The following is a 22579-nucleotide window of genomic DNA, read 5'->3' as shown; positions in this document are numbered from 1 at the left end:
CCCCCACCCCGCCAGCTGGGCAGAGCCCTGGGTGCCCTTTCCCAGAAGAAAAGCTGAGCTCTTCTGTCCTGTGAGCTTTGTCCACTGGGAGGTCAGCTACTGGAGGCTGCCCTCCCCCACCCCAGGGCCCTTCCTGGCCTGGCCTCTCCCAGTTTCCTCCTATTGTTGGTTCCCAGCCCCCAAGGTCCCCCAGCCTGGAGGCCCCCTGGCTCCTGGTGTGAGAGGTGCACTGGGCCTCTGTGCCTTCAGAGGTTTCCCTCTACCCCTCCCTCCCTCTTCTGTCTCCCTCGGTGTGTCCTTCTCCCTCCATCCCCCACTTCTCCCCACTCCTCTGTGTTTCCTCTAGCCCTCCATTATTATTTTTAGTTCTTAAGAGGATGAAGCCCAGGAGGGAGGAGGAAGGAGGAGCCAAGTTAGTGACCTTCCAGTCCAGAGATGGAGCCTTTATGGGCCCTGCCTGGTAGGGAGTGTTAGGAACATTTCCATTTTGAGCGAAGGGTACCTCCATCCCTGGCTAGCCAACCAAGGCTGAGCTGGCAAGATTGCAGTTCCCTGGGATGCCAGCTCCTGCAAAGCTAGGAGCTGGGGAGGAGGGCGGGTCATGTCTGGAATGTGCACTGTGCACTGTTAGGAGAGCTTTCTTTGCTGGGCGGACTGGCCTGAGTGAAGGGGAGGGGGCGCTCCTCCAGACCCCATGTGGAGATGCTTCTGGAAAAATCCAGGCCCCAGCAAGTGGATGGGAGAGGGTGGGAGAGGGCCGGAGAGCAGAGCAGGAGTGCGGATGTGAGGCCGGAAAGGCTTCTGGGAGTGGCTGCATGTCTGTGGGGGGCCAGCTCCCTCCTGTGGCAGCAGGGGGCATTCACTGGCTGGGCCAGGGCAGCCCCTGGCTGAGATCTGGGAGAGTCACCCTGACGAGGACTCCTGTGTGCCAGTCTGGGCCCAGAAAGTGGGCCTCTCGTTGCCACGGGAAGGAGGGAGCTCACCAGGGGCGCAGAGCTGGGCAGCCATTCAGGGTTCTCCTGGCTTCGGCCAGAATGTGCTGGAAGGCACTGAGTGGCCGGGGCAGCCCCCCGCACATGGGGTCAGCAGGGCCAAGCTCTCATCAGGAGTGCCTACTCTAAAGCAGGAGCTGGAGGTCCCGACCAGGCCCTCCACCCCAGACCCTGGGCTCAGCGGCCCTCACCATGAGAACCCTGGGCCAGCTCCCACCTCTCACGCCTGCAACGGCCGAGGTGGCGGGCCTCGGGGGCTAGAGAGGGCTGCCCGTCCTTGCTGTCCGGCCCCAGCCCAGCCGCCCATTCCGCACTCCGGGTACTTAATCCACCCTCCATTGCTGGCATCTCCGAAGGGCAGGCAGGAAGAGCCATACCCCGCCATGACCTCCGGGGAAGGTGTTCTGACCCCTCAGCCTGGAGAACATCACGTGAGGAGGCGGGAATAAAAGAAAACATTCCTCAGGTCTTTTTGCAAAAGTCTTTTTGCGTTTGGTTTTTAGGGGAATTTTCTTGTTTGTTAACGTGGGGGATGATTGTTGGTCTTAAAGCCCGGACTCCTATTTTTAGCTGGTGCTACCTGCCCTGCCAAGTCCTTGGGCTTAATTTTTCCGACGCTCGGGGTCTTGGTTTTGGAAGATCTTCCCTCACCGGCCCCCCTCCACCCCCAGGCGCACAGCTCACTGCTGGAGGGGACGGCTTTAGCTTGGGGCCCCAGCCAGGTTTCTAAGCGGGGCTCCAGGAGAGAGCCGTCGGGCCAGGGGCCCCTACCTGCCCGGGCATGCCAGCTGCCTGCTCAGAGGCTCTGCCAGGGCGAATACAATGAACAAAGTTGGCTGGGCTGGGCCTGGGAGCAGTGCGGGTTTTCCCCAGCACAGGAGGGAATGATCACCAGGGAAACCCCAACTGCTGTTTCAGAAAGACCAAAAGAAGAAGGAAGAAAGAAAGCATTCTTCCAAACATGGACACCTCAGTGACTTTCGCTCAGCCTTTTGCAAAAGCAGAACAAAGGCACTGAGGCAGAGAGGGCCCTTCCCTGGTGGGGGTGGGGGGGTGGGGTTGGTGGTCTCGCCCTCCCCTCTCAGGACTTTGTGAAGCAGGCCTTTCCTAAGTGTGTCAGGGAGGTGGTGCTGGGAATGCACTCAGAATGAGGCCCAGTGGGCCTGTCTGCAAGGTCGCTCTGGGGACAAGAGTCCTCGCTGTTGATCTGAGGCTGTGTTAATTGGGGGAGCGGCTGATAGGCCCAGAACAGGCAGAGAGGATGGGGAGCAGGGGGGTTGCTGGTTAGCCTGTTGGCTAGAACAAAACAAAATCCTCTGAATTAAATGGTGGGAACCAGGAAGCTGTGTGACCTTGGGCAAGTTCCTTAACCTCTCTGAACCCTGCCCTCCAGTGCAGAACAGACATGGCTGGGTCAGTGTGGTGAGGGAGGAGACATCAGTGATGTGCTCAGCTGGGTTAGGACCGCTCGCTAACGCGCGTGCACCCACACATATGCCCCAACCCCCAGTCTCCGGGAGTGTTGTCTTGGAGAATCCCAGGGTCCAGAGAAGAGCCCCTTTTCTGACATCTTCGAGATTTCTCCTCGTCTCTCTTACCCTTAGAACAAAAACAAATGGAGACTCTGTATAATTACCTAAAAAGAAAAGTTAGCCAACGGGCCAGACTATTTCTATAAAAAGGGAAGTGCTGGAGGGAAAAGCAGAAAATTGGGGGAACCAATTCGGTGGGAAAAAGTTAACAAAAGTCTGTAAAACCCCTTTTGTTAGAAAATGAAACGTGCGCAGCCATCTCACTGCTTACCCCTCAAATGCTGTACTTCGGGGCACCTGGCAGACGTCTACATACGTGAAATGGGGTGATTTGGCAGCTTTGCTGATTTTCTGACCCAGAACCTGCTGTCGGTGCCCGGGCCTGGCCGGCTCCGGCTGTCCCCTGAGGCCGGGAGCTCCCAGTGGCCGGGAGCACCCAGGGGGAAGCTTCTCGAGCAGTGAGTCACACAGTTAGCTTCTCTCCTTGCCCCCTGGCAAAGATTTGACCTGCTGGAAGCGCCCAGTTGGGTTCTTGCCCATCTGCCTTGCCTTGGAGTGAAAACTAGTTCAATTACCAAAAAAAAAAAAAAAAAAAAAAAGATACATGTATTATCACATCCTTGGTCCTCCCCGCCACCCTGTGTGGGCAGGCAGGGCACATGTCACGTTCTTGAGCCCACTTTGCAGATGAGAACACTGACGGGGGCAAAGGGTCCAGGTTCAAACGCTTGCTCACTGCCACGGCTGGGAGGTCCACAGCTACCTGGGAACCTTAGTTGGCATCGGGGGGCTCTGACCACAGCCGGAGGGGGCAGACCCAGCCTCTCGCGTGCCTGTCGGATTTGGTCTCCCTCCTCCGGAATCGTGTGGGGCTTGGCTCAGCCTGCAGGCCGGGCTGACCAGGGTGTCCGCTCAGGGACCGCCCCCCCGCAAGGGAAAGCCTGGTGGGGCCAGGGGCCAGGGCTCAGGGGTCTGTCTCTCAGGAGGCTCACCCTCGTCCAGATAAGAACTGGTGTGCATGCATGCGCAGGGAGGAGCTTCTGGAAACACCCAGAGGGCAAGCTTCCAGGGCCAGGTGGGTCCGATCTGTGCTGGGTTAGCGGAGTCCTCCGCAGTCATTCTTGGGGAGAAGTCCTGAGGGCAGAGACCGACACCCTTGCAGGTTTCTGTGGGTGGGTGGGGAGAGGTGTGTGGAGCCCTGCTCACCTGCAGGATCTCCCTGGCCGGGGACAGTACATTTAGTGAACTGCTGCTCATACTTCCACGGGGGGATGAGGGGATGGAGGGGTGCCGGCTGCCTGGACGTCCTGCAGCCCGTGAGGCAGTCCTTGGAAAAAGGAGTGTCTGCCTCCAGTGTCACCGCCCTTTCTCCCCACCCCACCCCAGTTGCTGGCTGCGAGGAGCAGGCCCCAGAGGGCCCCGGCCTGGGCAGCTCCTGTGAGGGAGGCTGGGCACTGGGCTTGAACACCTCCATGAGGTCCACTCTCCTCCCAGCACATGAGAAGGAGGTCACCAAGGAGGACAGAGCAAGGCCGGACCCAAAGAACAGGCAACAGGGGAATGGGAATGAGTGGAGTGCTGACTGGTAACCATCCTCGCCCCTCGTGCTGAGCCTTTCCGGGGGGGGCTGCTGTGAGGCCCCAAAGAGAGTCTCAGGCACCTACAGTGGAGCCCTCCCCTCCCCCCAGCACTGAAGAGCAGCCCATGGTCATAGACCAAGGCCGAGCAGGTCGGGACCCAGCAGGTCACCTGCTCCCGCCAACCGGCCGAGCAGCTGGCCCCCACAGGAGGCAGGGACAGCTTCCCCAGTGGGAGAGCTGGGTGGCCACAAAGCACCTTGAAGGGGCCCCACACTTGCTTCGGGTTCTGCCATAGCCGTGTTGACAGTCTTACGAAGTTCTAGACAAGGAATCCCATTTGTCATGTCCTTGGTGCTGTGGGGGTGGCCTGCCCCCCCCCCCCCCCCCCCGCCCAGTCCCGCTCTGGGTCCCTGCCCCCTCCTCCCCTCCTCGCTCCATCTTCCTTGCCTGCTTCGTGGAAGACGAAGGCCAGACTCCGAGGTGATCCTGGTCAGCCCTTCCATCTTTCAGAGGCAGTGCTCCCCTGCAGCGTAAGTGGGACCTCTGGGGGAGCAGCTAGAGAATGGTGTTTCCCCAGGAGCCACAAGCCTCGCGGGGAGGCTCACATCAGATGCTGGCCAGGCTGCCTCCCCTGGGCTCGGGCCAGGGACCTGTGGCCCCGCTGGCTAGGGGACCATGTCCGCCCTGGGCGCTTGGGGGGCTCTGGGCTGCTCCGGGCCCTTCTGGGGCTAGGGCAGCCTGTGCGCTTGGAGGCTGAATGAAGGCGTCCGCCCGCGTGGGCCCCCACCTCTAGAGAGCAGCTTCGCGTGTGCCAGACATCCCGGTTCCTGCCGGCTGGCGATGCAAGGTGCTCAAAGTCTGAGCTGCTGGGACAGGCTGGCTGTGGTGCGGAAGGCTCGTCTGGGCTGGGCCAGGCTCAGGCACCAAGAGGGTAGGGGTCTGTTTTCAGGGTTTTCCTCCCCCTACACATTGTGCCACATTCTCCGACCTGTTTCCTCTCCCCAGCCTGTCAGGTGCAAGGGGACGGAACCCTGGAATGATTTCCAAACATCGGACATCTCCAGGCCTCTCCCCTCCCCTGTCCTGTTGGTTTGGGGTCCTTTCCTCCTAAATTGCAGCTGGAGCATAGAGCGAGGCCCCAGCTCTCACCGAGCAAAGTACAGCCTGCAGCAGGTCCCCTGCACTCATGGAGGAAACAGAGCAAAACCCAGATCATTCTTATTCGACCCGGGGGGGGGGGTCTTTTTCGCGGGGTATCACCCCCCTCAGTAAACCGGCACTGTTACCTGGAAGAGCTCACTTGGGTCGGCTGACCACGGAGTCCAGGCGAAAGCCTGCCCTGGGGCACTGCACCTGCTCGGCCGGGAGGGCCTTGCGTGGTTCTTCCTTTCCTGTGAAGGGCTCCCAATAGCCTCCCAAGTGCAGCCCTCCAGCCCCGGTCAGATCTGGGACGTATCTGGGGTTTGGGTGCCCAGCGTGTCTCCCGAAGGCTCTGGGCTCTTCTGCTAAAGGAGGCTCCAAAGACTCACCCTGAGCAGAGTGGCTCCCTGACCACCCAGGGGACCCATCTTGAGGAAACCCACCCCCTGGTGGGGGCAGGGGTGGGCTGATTCCCGCCATCTCCCGGCGCTCCCACGGCTATGGCCTGCACGGTCCTTTCCCAGCCCAACTGCCACCTGCCCGTGCTTTCTCTGGGTGGTGCTAGTCACATTCGGCACCGCCTGGGTGCCCCCAGCACGCAAACCCACAGGCAAGAATGTTCCACCGCCCTCGACTGCCCTGGGCAGACTTGGCGTGGGAGGACTCTTGTGGCCTTGGCCCTTTTCATGGGAGAGGCAGCTTCCTCATGCCGGGAAGGAGCCTGAGCAGAAGAGCTCAGCATGAACTGTTGAGGACCCCCTCCCTGCTGAGTCCCCCCCTCCTCTCTGGCTCAGACTCTCCCACACATACCCCATCCTCATGGAGTGACTTTTGCTCCTGCTATCAGGGGAACCCATGTGCTGGTCCCATCTGACAGGTCGGGCGGGGCGGGGGGTCCACCCACCTCCCCCGCACAGTCACGCTGCCCTGCTCCAGGCTTCCCAGCCCAGCCTCCAGAGCTGGTGTCGGCCGCTCACCCTCAGCCCCTGCTGGACCCAGCTGTTCCAGACCCAGGTTCCATCCCATGGGTTCCATCCCAGGAGCCTTCTCCCCCAGGTCCCCACCCTGCCTCTGTCGGTCACAGCCTCCATGAAGGCCTTCCTTCCCAGCACCCACCCATCTTGGCACGCCCCTTGCTAGCCATGGGACCCGTCCTCCCTGGGTTATCTGTCACCACTGCACTTACAGATACAATGCGAGGTGACATACCGCCTGTGGGAGACGCCAGCCCTTGAGGGTCCAGCTGTGCAAGGAGCCTGGGGGACCAGCAGCCCCTCCCTCAGTAGGCGGAGGAGGACTCTAAGGCCCCAGAGGGGCAGGGAGGAGCGGTGCAGGGTGGGTTTAGTTGTCCCTTGGTGGGAAAGTGGCATGGGGTGGGTCAGCCCTGGACAGGTGACACGTGTCCTCCTGCTCCCACGCTGCACCTGTCACATCCCCATCACCTGCATGGTGGCAGGCTGTGTGCTCTGGCTTGGCGCCGACCTCAGCATCTCCCCCGCGGGCCCATCAGGCCACCGCCCGGCTCCTCTCCTGTAAAGGAGGTTTTTCCGTTGTTGCTCCCCCCACACTGCGCTGTCTGTGCCGCCTTCTGGGTGCTGAGATAAGTCACGCCTCTGCCTTCCTTAGCCTTCTTTGGTGATCTCCATCAGAAGGATCTAGAAGATCAACCTTGCCAGTGGAGGCCCGGCCCTTTTGTCACATGGCCTGGCGTAAGAATAGACTAGGTCTTGGTGGCGGAGTGAGGGTTTCTGGCAGGTTTAGTAGGGAGGAATTTTTCTCCTTCAACAGATTTTCACTTGAAAGCCTGATGACAGAAGCAGCTGAGTCTCGGCAAAGAGAGAAAACCCCGGGGTGGCTGATTTAACCTTGAATCCACCTTGGCAGCCCGCAGCCTCTGCAGGGATGCGGCCCCCGTCCTCAGGGTGACAGCTGGCGGCTGTGGGGCAGGGAACCAGGACATTTCATTTTCAGCGTCCCCCCAGCCAAGGCGGCAGTCCTCCTCCTTGCCCCCCGCCCGCCACAGAGCTCCTAGCTTCTCCTTCCCCTGTGCAGAGCCCCAGAGCCCCCCGTAGCTTCGTGCTGTGGTCTTGCTGGCTGGGGACCCGCTTTCTCGGGCCTGTGGCACTGTTCAGCGCAGGTTCCCACCCCCCTCTAAGGACGCCTATGTTTGGGGCCCATGGTCTTCCCCGCTCCATCTCCGATTCTGTCCCAAAGTGAACGCGGGGCTGTGTGTTCCTGGAGAAACATGGATTGCTGGGGGAGGAGAGGACTTTTGTGAGGCGGGCGTGTGAGATGGAGGTTTGCGGGCCGGCTTCATTCATCACTGACTTCCAAGGGTCCGGTTCTACCCAGGGACGGGACAGGGATGGCCCTGCATGCTCCTTGCAGAGTAAACTAAGGCGCTACATCGGTGTCAGTTCTCCTTTTCGTGCAAGGAGCCCCTCGGCTCCTTGTCCACGGACGTGCATGCACACGCACACGCACAAGCGCGCGTGCACACACAGGTTTTACCTGAGAGACACCCAAGAAGGAGAAGTACGCTGAAGAGCAGGGACTCGCAGGCACACTCGCCCCTGTGCGCCCCGGCCATGGGGTGCAGGGTGCTCTCCCCAGGGACCCTCTGCAAAGTCTCCCTTCAGGTCTGTTGCAGGCAAACAGTGCCTCTGCCGCCGCACCCACAGGTACCGTGTGAGGTGACACAGCCCTCTCTCCTCTGCCTGCTGGGACGCTGAGGCCATTTCCCAGAGTCCTGGAGGGTCCAGCCGTGCAAGGAGCCTGGGGGACCAGCTGCCCCCCTCACTAGGCAGAGGAGGCGACTGAGGCTCCAGAGGAGCAGGGAGGGTAGGGTACGGGGTGGGTTTAGTTGTCCCCTGCTGGAGAAGTGGAAGGGGGTGTTGGCGCTGGACAGGGGACATGTGTCCTCCTGCTCCCACGATGTACCTGTCACCCCTTGCCCTAAAGGTGCCCTTGCATCTGGGCCTTCTGCTGGGCAGCAGGCCTTGCCAGGCTCCCTCTGACGGTGCACACACCTCGTGGGTGACAGAGGTGAGGTCCTCGGAGCCGCCAAGGGCACCTGCCCCGAGGCTGTGCCGCTTCTCTGGGGGCCACCGGCAGTGAGTTACCTTGCTTTGAATTCATCCTAACCGGAAAGTACTCGTTCCCTTTCTAATGGAGACTTTTCTGTGTGCTTGTTTCTAGAGCAAATCATGGAGGAAAATAAAAAACATGGTTCACTGGTCTCCCTTTGTCATGTCTTTCAAGAAGAAGTACCCTTGGATCCAGCTGGCAGGACACGCAGGTAGTGGCACGCCCCTCCCCCCACAGCTTTCCTGCCAGACCGCCAGCTCCCCTGAGGGGTCCCCAGAGCCTGTGGGCAGAACAGGTCTGGTCCTGCACACTCCCGGGGATGGAAGCATCTGGAACAGCTTCTCTGAGACCCCAGCGTCTGCATTCTCAGCCAGACTTGCCGGGTGTGGCCTGAGCCCAGCCTTGGGGACAGCTGCGCCCTCCAGAGCCCGTGCCACCCCTTCCCCAAACACATGCACATCCCCCCTTCCTCTGTCCTTGTCATCTTCGGGCTTTCTCTCACCCTCTTCCTGGACTCATCAATAAAAACTGTGACATCATCAGTCGTGCAGCTCAACCACTCCTGCATCAGCTTGGACAAAGAGGCCACACCGAGCGCTTCATTGAGCGCCTACTGTATGCCCAAATCACCTTGGTCTTGGGGGTCACAACGTTCTTAGAAACATAGTCTCTGTCCCCCATCTTGTAAGTGGGGAAGGTGCAGGCAGGTCACCCCACAAACAAAGGAGGGTCCTAAGTGTAGCTGGCCGGGGCACCTGCCAGCCACCAGGGAGGAAGGACTTGTCACCCCAGAGCCCAAGAGCCGGCCAGTCCACAGGTGGGGGGCCTTTGGTGAGCATCGTCCTCTGGGGAGGTTTCGGCGGCTGCCCCAGACTTGACCTTCATGACCACAGACCAGCACGGGATCTGACATTTCCTTTATGTCCCCAACACCTGGGCCCAGCCCCAGGTGCTTGGACAGACGCCTTCCTAAATAAACACTCCTTGACAGTGTGACTGAGGAGCACTGAGCAGGTGGGCAGTGCCTCGGACCCCCGCTTCTCAGCCAGTGTCCTGTCCCAAGACTGAAGCCGGCCCTCCCAGGACTTCCATCCTGAGACCAGAGGCGGCTTCATTACCCAAGAAGCAGGACCAGCAATGGGTTGGGGGTGGTCACGGGAACACCAGAGGTACGATGCGGGCCCTCCAGTGGCGCGTGCCGGGGTCGTCTTCTGACAAGGAGCTTGCGGTCAGGGAAGCCGGGGAACTGGCTGGCCACCGGGATCTGCGTCCATGCCCCCGGAAAGGCTTGGTCCACAAGCGGGGACCCTGGGGGCAGCCCCAGGAGACCTCCCCGGGGGGGCTGGGGGCTGGGGGTGGGGGGTCAGGGACCAAGGGCCTCCTCCCTCACCCCACAGGGAGCTTCAAGGCGGCAGCCAACGGCAGGATCCTAAAGAAGCACTGCGAGTGTGAGCAGCGCTGCCTGGACCGGCTGATGGCCGACGTGCTGAAGCCCTTTGTGCCCGCCTACCACGGGGACGTGGTGAAGGACGGAGAGCGCTACAACCAGATGGACGACCTGCTGGCCGCCTTCGACTCGCCCTGCGTGATGGACTGCAAGATGGGTGTCAGGTGAGCCCGGCGTGTGCGGGGCAGGCTTGGGGGTCTGCGGGGACCACGGGAACACCATCCCTGCCCCTGCCGTCACATGGCGTGCAGGGGGATGGGACCCTGGCTTTGCCCCTCACGGCCTCCTCCCCTTTCTGGAGCCAATAGCTGTGGGGCCAGGAATGGGTCGGCTCCATGCTGAGCTGCCCTGGGGAAGGCAGAGAGAACTGCCTGCCTCTCTGGGCAGCAGGGGTGGGGGGTGCTGCTCGGAGTAGCAAGGGGGCGGCCGCATAGGGAGGCTGGGGTAGAGGCCCTTCCTGGTGACTCCTGTGCCCACACCCTGGGGTAGGGAGAGCCCGTTACGGGAAGGTGCTGGCTTGCCAGCAGAGACATGTGCCTGCCCTTTGAGTATAAGGGGAGCCCAGAAGCTGCTCCTTTGGTGGACATGGGGTGCTCCAGGGGCCCCACGTAAGGCACAGAAGCTGCAAGGGGGCGCATGGGCCTGTGCATGGAATCGGGTCCAAGCCCTGGCGTCTGCCCGGGGAGACAAGCCAGGGGAGGACTTGGGAGGGAAGGAGACAGGAGGAGCAGCCAGGAGCAGAGAGGGCCCGAGACCATGACTTCTGCTGCCTGGGCCCTGTCTTGACTGCATGGTGTCCTCGTCCCTCTCAGACTTGGACCATTCTGTCCCAGGAGTCCCCGAGCAGCTCCTTCTGTCCTGCAAGCCCTGTCCTGCCTTCCGGGAGCCTGACTGGGCCCTGGGAAGCAGGTCTGGGCTGGGGCCTGTGTTTGCTTTGGGTGGCGGAAGCAGATTTATTTCTTACAAGGGAAGAATGCGAAAGACGGGTGTGTCTCTATGTGTGTGATAGAGACCGGCGCCAGGGAAGAAGCCCCATTTCCCTTCCCTCCTCACCCTTCCTGGGACTGTCAACCCTGAGTGCTGCATTCCTCCTGTGTTGTCCCCAGGCAGGGACCAAGGCGGGGGAGGTGCAGGCCCCACTCCGCTCTTCCGCGTCCTGACCACCCTCCCTCCCTCAGTCCAAGGCCCTCACCGCTCTGGCCCACAAGAGGAAACAAACTGCCCCTCCAGGCACCACGTGGCCACTGCTCTCCCCCAGAGTCTTATTTCTGTCCCAGGAAGGCCCTCCCAGCGGACACCAGGATGGACCCCCTCCAGGGAAGATGCATAAATATTCTGATGAGTTCACTTCAACTGTGGCCAAAAAAGTATAGCCTGAGGGAAGAACCTGCGGCTAGTGGGTCCCGAAAGGCTGCCCTGTGGACCTGTCTGTTCCCCGGGAAGCTGATGGGGATGGGGCCCCCTCCACCTGAGGCTGCCTTCTGTCCCCTGAGTCCCCCCATTGGCGGTCCCAAGGCAGCGGCCGTGGTGTGGGAGCGGAGTCCGTGTGGAGGGGAGGGGGGGGTCTCCGCAGAAGGGGTCCCGCCTCAGCTTCTCCTCCCTGCTTCACGATGCCAGGGACGGGCCCCTCTGCATTCCTGCCGCTCGAAGGCAGGGTCCTGGCCCAGTCTGAGCAGGGGTCACTGATGCCACAGGGGAAGGGGACCCAGCAGGGGCAGGTAGGGCAGCGTGTCCAGACCAGGCCCCGAGGGGGCTCCATGGTGCCCTTTGTCTCTGCGGGGACTGCGCTGCCTCCCCAGCTCTGTCCATCCAGAATCCTTGACCTCACCACCTCCCCTAAGACCAGCAGTCTATGGCCACTCCCAAAGTGTGGCCCGTTCTTGCCAGAGGGAAGAGGCCTGAGTCCCTGGCCTGAGAGGTGGAGACTTGCCACAAGGAAGAAGCGGGCTGGCTGATCAGCAAAGACAGCCTTGGCCATGGTGGGGGCCTAAGGAGCAGGTGACATGGGCACCTGCAGTGTCCTAAACCAGGGGCCTCATGGGGCTGGGGTTCCACATGGACATAGGCTCATGTGGCTCTGGCGAGTTTTTCAGATGCGACCCTGTGGTCCTGTGTGTTGTGCGGCTTGCCAGGCAGAGTCAGAAGCGCCCTCCTGACATCCAAATCAGGGGCTGGCGGGTGGAGACTGGGACCATCCGCAGCTTTTGAAGCCATTGGTGGACTTAGCGTGGAAGCTGTGGTTCCCCACGGACTCACTGCCTTTCCAAGGGGTGCCCTGCCCTGCATATGGTTGCCGGTCCCCCTGCAGCTGACCTCTGCTCCCCCCTGTAAGATGGAGGTGTCGCCTTCCCCCATGGCCAGTGTCAGGGAGCATGGGCCCTACTGTCCAGCTGCTGACCATTTCCTCTGCCAGAGGGTGAGCAATTCCACCCCGGGGGGACTGTGGGGTCTGCTTTGGAAGAAAGCCCCAGTCAGAGGAGACTGAGAGCTGAGGCCGCTTCCCGTTTGAGGAATTAATAAAAGCTCTTGGCAGAAGCAGAGCCCCCCACCCACCCCGCAGGCCCCCACAGGACACTCAGGAGCACTGGGGATGGCCAGCCCGCTCCAGCCACTCAGCACGCACACACAGCCACACACAGGCCAGTGGGACTCCACACATCACTGGCCCGGCCCTGCAGGCCCAGCGGGGTGTGCATGCATGGGGGGGTGTATGTGCCTGCATGGTGGGGGGTGAGTGTGTGTGCATGAGGGGGTGTGTGCGCATGAGAGGTGTGAGTGCATGCGTGGGTGGGCAGGTGAGTGGGTGGGGTGTGTATGCATGCGTGGGTGTGTGGGTGTGAGTGTGCACACATGCGTTATGTGTGTGAGAGTACATGTATGGGCTGTGTGCACAACGGAAGGCCATTTAATGACCAGGCCCATGTTCACACCCGGGGACTTGATCTTTTCTTGTATCTGATACAGTGGTTTCTGAAACCTTATCCTTCAAAGACCTCACAAGTGGATGTGCCATCTGTTCTGGTCCTGCTCGGAGCAGATGTGACGGGCAGTGGCCGAGGAGGGCCTGGGACCCCAGGGGTGGGGGGGCCGGACCTTGGTCACAGCCGCCCACCTTGTGGGCAGCCCCCACCCACAAGGGGCCCCGCGCAGAAAACCTCCCTCGCGGCAGCTCAGCGCTGTGACTTCCGTTTCAGGAAGGCTCGCAGGCAGCCATGGAGCCGGGGGCGGGGGAGAGGGGTGTGACTGGGGGGTAGGGGTGCATCTGCGTATGCCTACGTGTGCAGTGGGGGTGGCTGTCCACCTCAGTCTGGCGGGGGGGGCTGGTGAGGGATTCAGCCAGTCCTGCCCCCGCTGCCATTACCCCACCAGGTTCTGGGGACCCCTGCCAGTTGAGCCGGCAGGCCCAGCCCGCACATGCAGATGGCAGGGCAATGTGCAGGCGTTGGCCACGTTTTCTGGGGCCCATCGGGCTGGGGGCTCCAGTGTGAGGGGGCACGGGCGGGCGAGGCAGGCTGAGCCAGTACATCTGTGATACAACACTGGCCATGGGGCCCCCAGGCTCCCCGTACCGGCCATGGGCTTCCCCCTCCCCCACTGTGGGCCTTTCAGAGGCCACCTTCTGGCCTGGCCTTTGTACTCAGGAGGGGGTTGAGAGAGCCAAGGACATCTAAACCCTTCCTAGAAGGGTGGGACCTTGGGTTCCTCCAGGCTTCCCCAGTGAGGCTGGCGTGGGGTACCCCATTCCCTAGGCAGCCCTGGTCTCCCAACCTGAGTGCATGTGTGTCCCTCTGGGCAACCTGCCTGGGCTAAGCTGAGAGCTGCCCTCGGGCGAGGCTGGAGCTGCAGTCTGACCAGCGGTCCTCATCACCCCCCTCGCCACGCAGGACCTACCTGGAAGAGGAGCTCACCAAGGCCCGGAAGAAGCCCAGCCTCCGCAAGGACATGTACCAGAAGATGATCGAGGTGGACCCTGACGCCCCAACTGAGGAGGAGAAGGCCCAGCGGGCTGTGACCAAGCCGCGGTACATGCAGTGGAGGGAGACCATCAGCTCCACCGCCACCCTCGGCTTTAGGATCGAGGGCATCAAGGTGAGGCCTGCAGGCGCCTGGCTGAGGAGGGGATAGGGGTTCCAGCATGCCCCCGTGGGGTCACAAGTGCACAGGCCGTGGTCCCCACAGCCCTGCTGGGTTTCCACCCTCAGCCCACTCTGGGCCCCAGCGTTGGGGTTGGCTCGTTGGGAGCCCCCAGCCTGCCAGCTGCCTGACGGCAGCGAGCACCTCTGCAGAGCGTCCCCTGGGCACTGCTCTGGGGTGAGAAAGCCACTCGCCCTTCCCCCTGTCCTCTGAAACAAGCATTTTCTTTCCTTTCTGCAACTAGCCCTCGGACTGGCTACAAATTTCATGCTCGTCCCCCTCCCCGTAGTGCTCATTTTTCTCTCCTTATCTGTGTGAAATGACCCCCCAATCCCTCACCTCTCCCTCTCCAGCTGGATGTTCTGACCTCTGGTCACTGCCCGGCCAGCGTTCCCACCAGCACCTTCCCTGCCTCACCCCTCCCCTGCTCCAGGAAAGGGTTCCCCAGAGATGGGCCGTCCACCTGGCTGTCTGTCCCTCCACCCCAGCGTCCTGCTTAACCTTTCCAAGGCGACCACGTTGCATTAACTGGCCTGATGGTGCACAGACCCCCCCAAGTGTGGTGACTCCGCGTGGAGCCATCCTTCCTCAGCCTTTGTCCCCAAGAGCAGAGCTCCTCCTGGGGGAGCTGAGCTCCGTGTGCTTCCCTGGAACAGCCTGGAACAGACATAGTGCCAGAATAAGAAGAGGGAGCCATCTCTTGTCTGGGGTGGGCCAGGGAGCAGAGACAGCATCTTGGCCTCCAGGGAACCTGTGATAAAGGATCTCACATTACAAAGGGAACCTAGCTGACCTTGGGGTTGGGAGCCCCTGTCTTCCGTATGGACAGCAGGGACCCGCGGGCACTCGGGTTCCGAGGGCAAAGCCCCGGGTGAAGTGGAGACCCGTCCTTATCATCCAGCCCCTGCTGCCCACGGCCCCACCCCTCCATCCCTGGCCTGCACACCCCAGGCCTCCTCTGACCCTGTGATAGTGCGGGCGCCTGCCTCCCTCCCCAGCACCTGGGCGCCATGGGGTCTCCATAGCCCCGTGAGCTGCCTGGCATCTTTGGGCTGCCAGGTGGGTGAGCGCCCTGCCAGCCCCCGGGCCCTCTGCTGACACCCCTGGGGGGCGTCCTTGTCCTTCTCAGAAAGAAGACGGCTCCGTGAACCGGGACTTCAAGAAGACCAAAACGAGGGAGCAGGTCACCGAGGCCTTCAGAGAGTTCACAAAGGGGAACCGCAACATCCTGGTAAGTCAGCCCCCCACCCCCCTGGGAGGGGCTGGCTGCACAGGGACCACCCATGGCCCCCTAGGCTTGCCTAGCCCTGGACTGAGCCGGGCCACCAGACCCACACGCCGGCCCCAAACTCCTGCTGGGCAGGTACAAAGGAAGTTGACTCGGTTGCCAGCCCCATTTGAGGGTCACTGGAGGCACTCAGTGGGCTCACTCTCTCCCTTGCCATCCCCTAACGGCATTGGGGACAGTTCCCTCCCATGAGAGGATTGCTGTCACTATAGTCTCAGTGCCTGCCAATGATCGTGGGCTCACCAGATCCGCAGGGCAGTCCCCTGGGGCGGGGAGACTTTCTTGTCCCCACTTCACAGGTGAGGGACTGTGAGAGGGTCAAAGGCCCAGCTAGAAAAGCACAGAGTGGGAACTCACGTGCAGGCCACTGCAGTAGTAGACAAGCTAGACATATGGCTCTGACCTCTGGGGTTAGGACCTTGACCCTCCAGATAGAAGTAGGGTGTACTGAACATCCGCACCCCACGGGAAAGGTGCCCTGGGACAGACCCAGGTGCTTTGGGGACATGGGCCCTGGAGCCCCCAGGGACAGGTTCCTTCTGAGCAGGGTGGACACGGACAGCATTATCTCTGAGCAGACTCCAAGCTGGCTGGACTCTAGGGTCTCCCTCCTTTGCAGGCCGGATAGGCTTCCCTGAGCCCCTGACAAGGAGGCTTCGGGCATGGGGTGCACCCCCAAACTCCTCCACGGCCCGAGCCCCCTGTTTGCCTGCCACAGAGCGCATGCCCCACTCTTGGTGGTGCCAAGCCTGGGCAGTGGCCTTCTGCAGGAGGGCATCGAGGGATGTGGGAGCCTGCATACAGTGGGCTTCCCCGCAGTCCCCAGAGGCCGGCGCAGCTCTGTCCCCATCCGAGGGCTGCACGGAGAGGCCCCTAGCAGAGGCTCCCCACTTTCCCTTCGGAGGGTCACGGGCACGAGGTCTGTGTTCTGGAAGGCCCCATGGTGGCCAGGCTGTTTGGAGGCTGCCTCCACACTATTGGCCTTCCAGAATGAATGTCACACTGTGTGAGAGCTCGTAGGGGCTGCACGGCTCAGCAGGGGCCTCCCCTCCCAACCCTCCCACTCCCAAAGGAGTGTGGATGGACAAAGCATGGCACCAGGAGTCGGGCTGCCTGCCTCGCCTGGGCCTGGGGCTTGGAATAAATGCTCAGGGCGGAAGGCCCCTTCCACTCTGACACCCGGCAAAAAGCCACTCCACCCCCAAGTGTTTAGAACTCTGGCCATTTTCCGTCCCCAGATCGCCTACCGGGACCGGCTGAAAGACATTCGGGCCACTCTAGAAGTTTCTCCCTTCTTCAAATGCCACGAGGTAAATACCGGGCTTTCCTTCTCTGGGTTGTGGCTACAACCTTTGGGTCTGCCCACCTGAGTGGTGAGCACACCTCCCACGCTCATGGACCTGCTTGTTCTGGAAACCCGAGGGCAAATATTAGGACCACACAGCCAGAGAGGCAGGCTGCCCGGGACCAGGCCACTCGCTTCCGCCAGGAGCCCCATCCACACATGTCTGCCCCAGGCTCCCTGGACAGACCACGCAGGGCTGTCCTGCCTCAGGGCCATGGTCATCCATCCTCCCACTGCTTCCTGCCCCACCTGGCTCCCGAGACTTCCATCCCACAGGCCCCCAGGTCTCAGGGCAGAGCCCCCAGAGCTGCCGAAGGAGCCACCCATCACCACCAGAGAACTTTGGGCACCACCCTGGGAGCCCGGCTGGACCTTTCCACCTGTTCCTGCTTCCACATCTGTGTGTCTGCGGGGGCAGCAGCCAGGGAACCCAGACACCCGAGACAGGGTTCCCTGGGGGGGTCTGCAGGACCGTGGGGTCAGAGATGCCAGGCCTCTGGCCCCTGGAGTGTGCACGCACACATGTCCACATGCACACGCCTGTGCATGCCGCTTCCCGGAAACGGTTACTGCCGTGGCGAAGCAGGCACCCCACGCTCCCCACAGCCTTGCAGCTCCTTCCAGAAAGGTCTTGTACGGAGGGAGCCTCAGCTTGAGCCTGAGCCTGAGCCTAAGCCTGAGCCCGGCCCACAGAGAGGGCAGTGGGGGCAGCAGGTGGAACAGGAAATGGGTGGTCCCAGGACCCCGGGCAGTGGGAGCTTCCCCAGGGGGCTGGGGGGGGGCGGTGGGCAGGCCCTGCCAGGCCTCACAGCATCTTGGTGCAGGTGACACGCCTGGCCCTGCTTCCAAGCACACAGCCCAGCTTGCCCTGCAATTTTATCCCTAACTTGTCCTTCGGTCAGGGTGCACCTGTCCCACGTGGTGACTCTGGCAGGTGCCTGGGTAGGACTGCCCGTGAGGAGGGACTGGGGTGCCCAGAGGGCAGACAGGGTGGGCTCTGCCCTGAGCAGCTGCCCCTGGCCTAGCCATCCCCAGGTTGCCCTTTCCTCCCCTTCTCCACACTGAGGCCCTGGGTGTGCAAGCCCTCTGCCCCTCCCAGGGCCTCTGGATCCCCAGCTCGGTAAAAGGTCTTTGTGCGGCCCCACTGGAGCCTCCCTTCCCCTCAGCCGGCTTGCCTGCTCCAGAGGGCACGGGCCGTGCGTGGGCCTCAGAACCCCAGGACCTGCCGACTGGGCCGAGGGACCGCACCACACTGCCCGGGTCCTGGGAACTATAAGGACCCCGCACCCTCTCCCCAGACTCTCTTACTTCCTTCGCCCCACACAGTGACCTGGGGGAGGGTGTGGGGGATGGATTTGTATTTGGGAAAGTGCCTCACTCCATGCAATTGCTCTGACCTGGCCCAGAGCGGGGGCGGGGGAGTGGCGGGGGTGGGGGGCAGGGTAGGTCTCCTTGGTGCCCACGGTTGTCGGTTGTCGGTTGTCAGAGCGGGGCCATAGCAGAGACCAGCCCCAGAGGCCCTGCTGGGCCTCTCTGCTCAGGCTTTGCCTGGGTCATGCTACTGGAATGGGGGTGGTCTGGGCCTCCCTGCCACCCTCCTGGGTGGCTATGTGTGCACTGGGCAGGTCCATCAGGAGGTAGGAATTGCAGGGTGAGACCCCAAGCTTTAGCCGTGGTCTGAATAGTGGGGGCGAGGGTCTGCCACCCCAGAGGTTCTCCCTGACGCCGCCCACACGGAAGGTGGTGGCTGTCCCGGTGGCCGGCGTCCTTTGCCCCCTGCTCTGCCACCCTGGGTGGGCTCTGCCGGGTGGGATAGGGCTTCGAGCTCTGGACTCCTCAGCACTCTGGCTGCAGGGGGCGAGCTCTGGGGGCTCCAGCGCTGCCCTCCCCAGTTCCCCATTCGCTGCCCTCTCCCCCCAGGTCATCGGCAGCTCGCTTCTCTTCATCCATGACCAGAAGGAGCAGGCCAAGGTGTGGATGATTGACTTCGGGAAAACCACGCCCCTTCCCGAGGGCCAGACCCTGCAGCACAACGTGCCTTGGCAAGAGGGGAACCGGGAGGATGGCTACCTCTCGGGCCTGAACAACCTCATCGACATCCTGACGGAAATGTGCCAGGACGATCCACTCGCCTGAGGCCCCACGGCACCCGCATCTCCACCCCGTCCCTTCCTACTCCTCCGCTTCCTTTCTCCTTTCACTTCCCTTTGCGTCTATCAGGGTGTGAGCCCCAGAGCCGACCCTCCCGAACTGCACTACAAGACACTTTGTAGAGATGAGATGGAGAGTTCCAAGAGCAGATGAGAGATTTTTCTGGTCACTTTCCTCATGAAGGGCTTGGAGCTGGGGTTTCTACATCTGTCTGTGCGTAGGATCTCCCAGCAGAAGAGGAATGCCCAGACCCGGGCTTGGCAGCCTGGAGGGCAGCTCTGGTGGGTTGAGGTCTGGAAGCAGACTCAGGTAGCCGTGGCACTCACTGGTGGGTTACTAACCCAGGAGCCAGGTGCAGCCTCTGGATGGGTCACCTGCGGAGGCCTGCTGCCCCCTGGTGGCCAGTGCGGTCAGTGCCACTGCCAAGCTCAGCCGGTGTGTGTGCCATCCTCCCCCTGCTGGGGGCGGGGATGGGGGGACGTTGTAAGAATCTGGGCTTGGGCAGGTGCCTGGCTGCGGGCTGCTGGTCTTGGGGCACCAAGCCACTGGGAACTGCGTGTCGGCCATTAACAGCCCAGGGGCGCGCACAGATGGTGTTGGCCTTCTATAGGCACCCCACCCATCTGGTATTGAAATCCTCCAGCTTTGGGCCATACCTGGGAGTCAGGAGATGTTCTCCCACCCAGGCCTTCGCAGGAGGGGGCAGGCAGGAGCTGTATTCTTCCATATGATTCTCATCCTCTGAGTTCAGAGGACACTCCACACACCTGAGCTTCCAGGGCTGTCCCCTAACCCCCCCCAGAGCCACTTGTGCCTCCAGCTCCCTGCCTTGCAGTAGCAAGGTCAGGGGTCCCAGGTGGGGCGGGCTGGGACACAACCAGCCCCGGAGGGAGAAGACAGAACCTACAGAGCACACTCCCTGTACATCCCTTCACATACACACCCGCACCATCTTCCTGGGCTTCTTTTATGAGATCAGGCCCCCAGAAAGTTCAGGCAGGCTCTGGGGCAGTGCTGGGCAGGGAGGAAGCAGTTTCCTGGCTTACTGGCCTCCCCTCCCCACTAAAGTAACTCTTAGTGCCTGAAGGGGTTAGACCTACATTTCCCAAATGTGGTGCGGGCAACCCCCAGCATAGGGGATGGGAGACAGGGTGGCATCTCTCACTGGAGTCTCCAGGTTGCTTGAACATGACTGAGGAGCCCCTAAACTGTGTTTTAACTTTCAAGCAAGTTACGTCTCTCTTATGGAGAAGAATGTAAAATTGGCCTGACTTTGTAAGAACAAAACTATCAGCTCTCTGGCCATGCAGAGCTGCGCTCCCCAGGTGCCCTCCTTCGCCCATGGAGGTACAGGAGGGCCCAGAATTGAGCTCTTGACAGGCAGCAGGTTCTGGGGTCAGTTCCTCCAGAGGGACCAGTCCAGAAGTTTCCTGGGCTGCCGCCTGTCACCCCAGGGTCTCTGGAGGGACCTCCGATCTCCCCCTAGGACACCAGCATTTCCCCTTTTCGTGCTGGGTGAGTGACGGTTGGTGGGGGTGGAGGGCGGGTCGCAGGAGGATGTTTAAGTGCAGATTTTTTTTTTTTAAAGGAAATCCCTTTTAAACTTCCTGGCTTTTGTTGAAAACAGTGGTGAGCTCCCATGTGGGGTATGCTAAAAGTCAGACACACACCCCCCCAGCTGAGTGCAAGAGGTCTCGTGACAGCATGTGACCCTCTGAAGGCAGGAGCACCACAGCCAGTTCTGGGCCTCCCTCTGGAGCTGGAGTCACCTGTGGCTCAGAAGGGGCCTGGTGGTCTGTGCCTTGGCAGTCTGCTGGGGGAGGGATATCATCCTTTCAGAACTCCAGATTCCAGATCCCAGCTCTGTGGGCTGGCCAGAAGTCGCCCTCCCTCGATCTATGTAGAAAGTTTGCTAAAGCAAATGAATGCTCTGAACAGGAAGTGCAGGGGACCAGCTTGAGCTACTTAAGAGAACAAAATTTCCAAGCACTTTAAACACGCACCAATTGTTTGCGAACGATGTGCTGAAATACAAGGGATGTGTTTATCAGAGGAGGTCTGTGCAGATAAGCCGGCTACAGGTTGCTTTGGGGCACGTTCTATCAGCGAAAGTGGTATCTTTGCGGTGTTATTCTCTTCCTTAGGGCTTGGGGTTCTGTATGTACTAAATAGCTCTCCTCTCCCGCACCTCTTCTCTCCAACTGGCGTGCCCCCTTCCCTGCCTCCTCCTTGTCCTAAAGGAGTAGATGGATCCTGAGTGGAATTTCCCGGAACCCTTCCCTGCCCAGCCCTGGTCCCCACAGGGACACCTCGGATTCTGGCCGCGCAGGTGCTGGGAGGGCGGGGCAAGCGAGGCGCATGCGCACAGGTGCAGGGGCGTCCTTCCTGCCGGGTCCTCGCGGTGCCCCGGGTGGGGGAGGGGGGTGTTCTCGGAGAGCAGCATGCTTCACGTGTTCGCGGAAGATTTCTCTTGCCTTTAGTGTCGTGTAAGAAGTTTTTAAGTTATATTTATTTTTTCCGGTTTTTTTAATTGCACAAAACACTAAGACTGGGAGGCTGGATTCTGTGTGTCCTTTAAAGCTGTGCCTTCTTCCTGAACTTCTTTTCCCACTCGGTGGAAAGAGCCCGGACACCGCACTGCCCCCCCCCGCCCCGCCCATGGACTCTTTCCGCTGTTCGCTGTATCTAGCTTTGAGTTTGCCCGCATCCAGTCCACCACGTCCCCTACACCTCCCCCATGTGTAGAGAACCCAGGCCGCCGGTTTGGGAAGAGGCCAGGGGTTCCCTGCCCATCCCCAGTGCCTTTCTCCTAGAGGAGACAACTCCCCAGAGGGTTCTCCTTCCCTCTGCACCCCTTTCTCCGTGACACCTTGGAGAAAACTGTTACAAGCCACCCACCTGCGCAGTGCCTGTCGAACAGACCGCGTCACTCTGTACCTTCCTGAATAAAGGCCCGAGACACCACAGTACTGGCCTCCTTGCGGTCCTTTCCGCCCAGAGCCTTGGAGAAGCGCCTCGGGGTGGGTGGGGCACTGCGTTCTTTGGAAACTGGAAGATCGCGCTGGGGCCCCAAGAATCCCCCCAGGAATGGGGCTCAGATTGGGTAACATTTCGATCTGCAAACGATTTAAACAGGCTTCAGATCCAGTCTTTTCAGCCTTGTCCACAAAACCTTTGCGTAGTTAGTCATTGAGGACACAGAATGACCACAAGAAGGGATCATCTCCCACCCCACAGCCCAGGGGACCACGGGGAGGCCATTGCATGTGGAGACGAGCTCTGTGCAAGGTGGGGAGCTGGCTGCTCGCCTCTGTGGTCCCCTTTGATCCCAGTTCACCTCCACCAACATTGCTCTGCAGTCTGTTTTACAGAGGGGGAAACTGAGGCCAAACAAGGGACCTGGACAATAAATGGGGAGCAGAGATTTGGATCAAGACTCTGCCTGGTTGCAGACTCCATTCTCTCTTGCTCCTGCCTGGCGAGCATTCTCAGGCAGAGAGCCTGTCCTGTCTTTGCCCTGCCTGGGTCCCAGGCTCTCAGCACGGGGCTTGGCCCTCCCTGGCCTACCCTGTCACTTCTCACTGCAAGGGCTGCTTGCTCTCAGAAAGCAGTAGAAATAAGCCTCTCCTCCAGGTTGCTTCCTGGAGAACCTGAACAGAAAGAAGTAGTCTTGGCTCCAATGTTGGCCCCTTGGAGAGGGGTGAGGGCCCCGGGCAAGAGTGAGACACCCCAGCCACCGTCTCCCACAGCAACGGTCCCACCCTCACCTTAATGGTGGCAGCCGCCCGTGAGATTTAGACTGTGTCCACACCAGAGGGATGTCACCCTGAAGATGGGGGCTTACCCCTGGGGACTGGTGTTTCTTCAGCGTCTCGCCGGGCCC

At 61.1% G+C, this 22579-nt stretch overlaps 1 protein-coding gene across 2 annotated transcripts in view; it reads left to right on the top strand.

Moving 5' to 3' along the window:
- The window catches only part of ITPKB (inositol-trisphosphate 3-kinase B), an 85814-nt gene extending 65459 nt beyond the window's left edge, over positions 1-20355 (top strand). Inside the window, exons 2-7 of one of the 2 annotated variants that reach the window (XM_032838830.1) lie at positions 8443-8542; positions 9729-9942; positions 13663-13867; positions 15042-15143; positions 16439-16510; positions 18466-20355. In XM_032838830.1, coding sequence (XP_032694721.1) covers positions 8443-8542; positions 9729-9942; positions 13663-13867; positions 15042-15143; positions 16439-16510; positions 18466-18681 — 909 coding nt within the window. In that variant the 3' untranslated portion in view covers positions 18682-20355. The remainder of the gene's footprint in view (positions 1-8442; positions 8543-9728; positions 9943-13662; positions 13868-15041; positions 15144-16438; positions 16511-18465) is intronic. The other variant, XM_032838829.1, reaches the window with a different exon arrangement.
- The last annotated feature ends 2224 nt before the right edge of the window (positions 20356-22579 follow it).

The sequence above is a fragment of the Lontra canadensis genome, unplaced genomic scaffold (assembly GCF_010015895.1).
Source record: "Lontra canadensis isolate GAN:19392208 unplaced genomic scaffold, GSC_riverotter_1.0 scaffold106, whole genome shotgun sequence".
Lineage (NCBI taxonomy): Eukaryota > Metazoa > Chordata > Mammalia > Carnivora > Mustelidae > Lontra > Lontra canadensis.
This window is presented reverse-complemented; position numbering and strand designations above follow the sequence as displayed.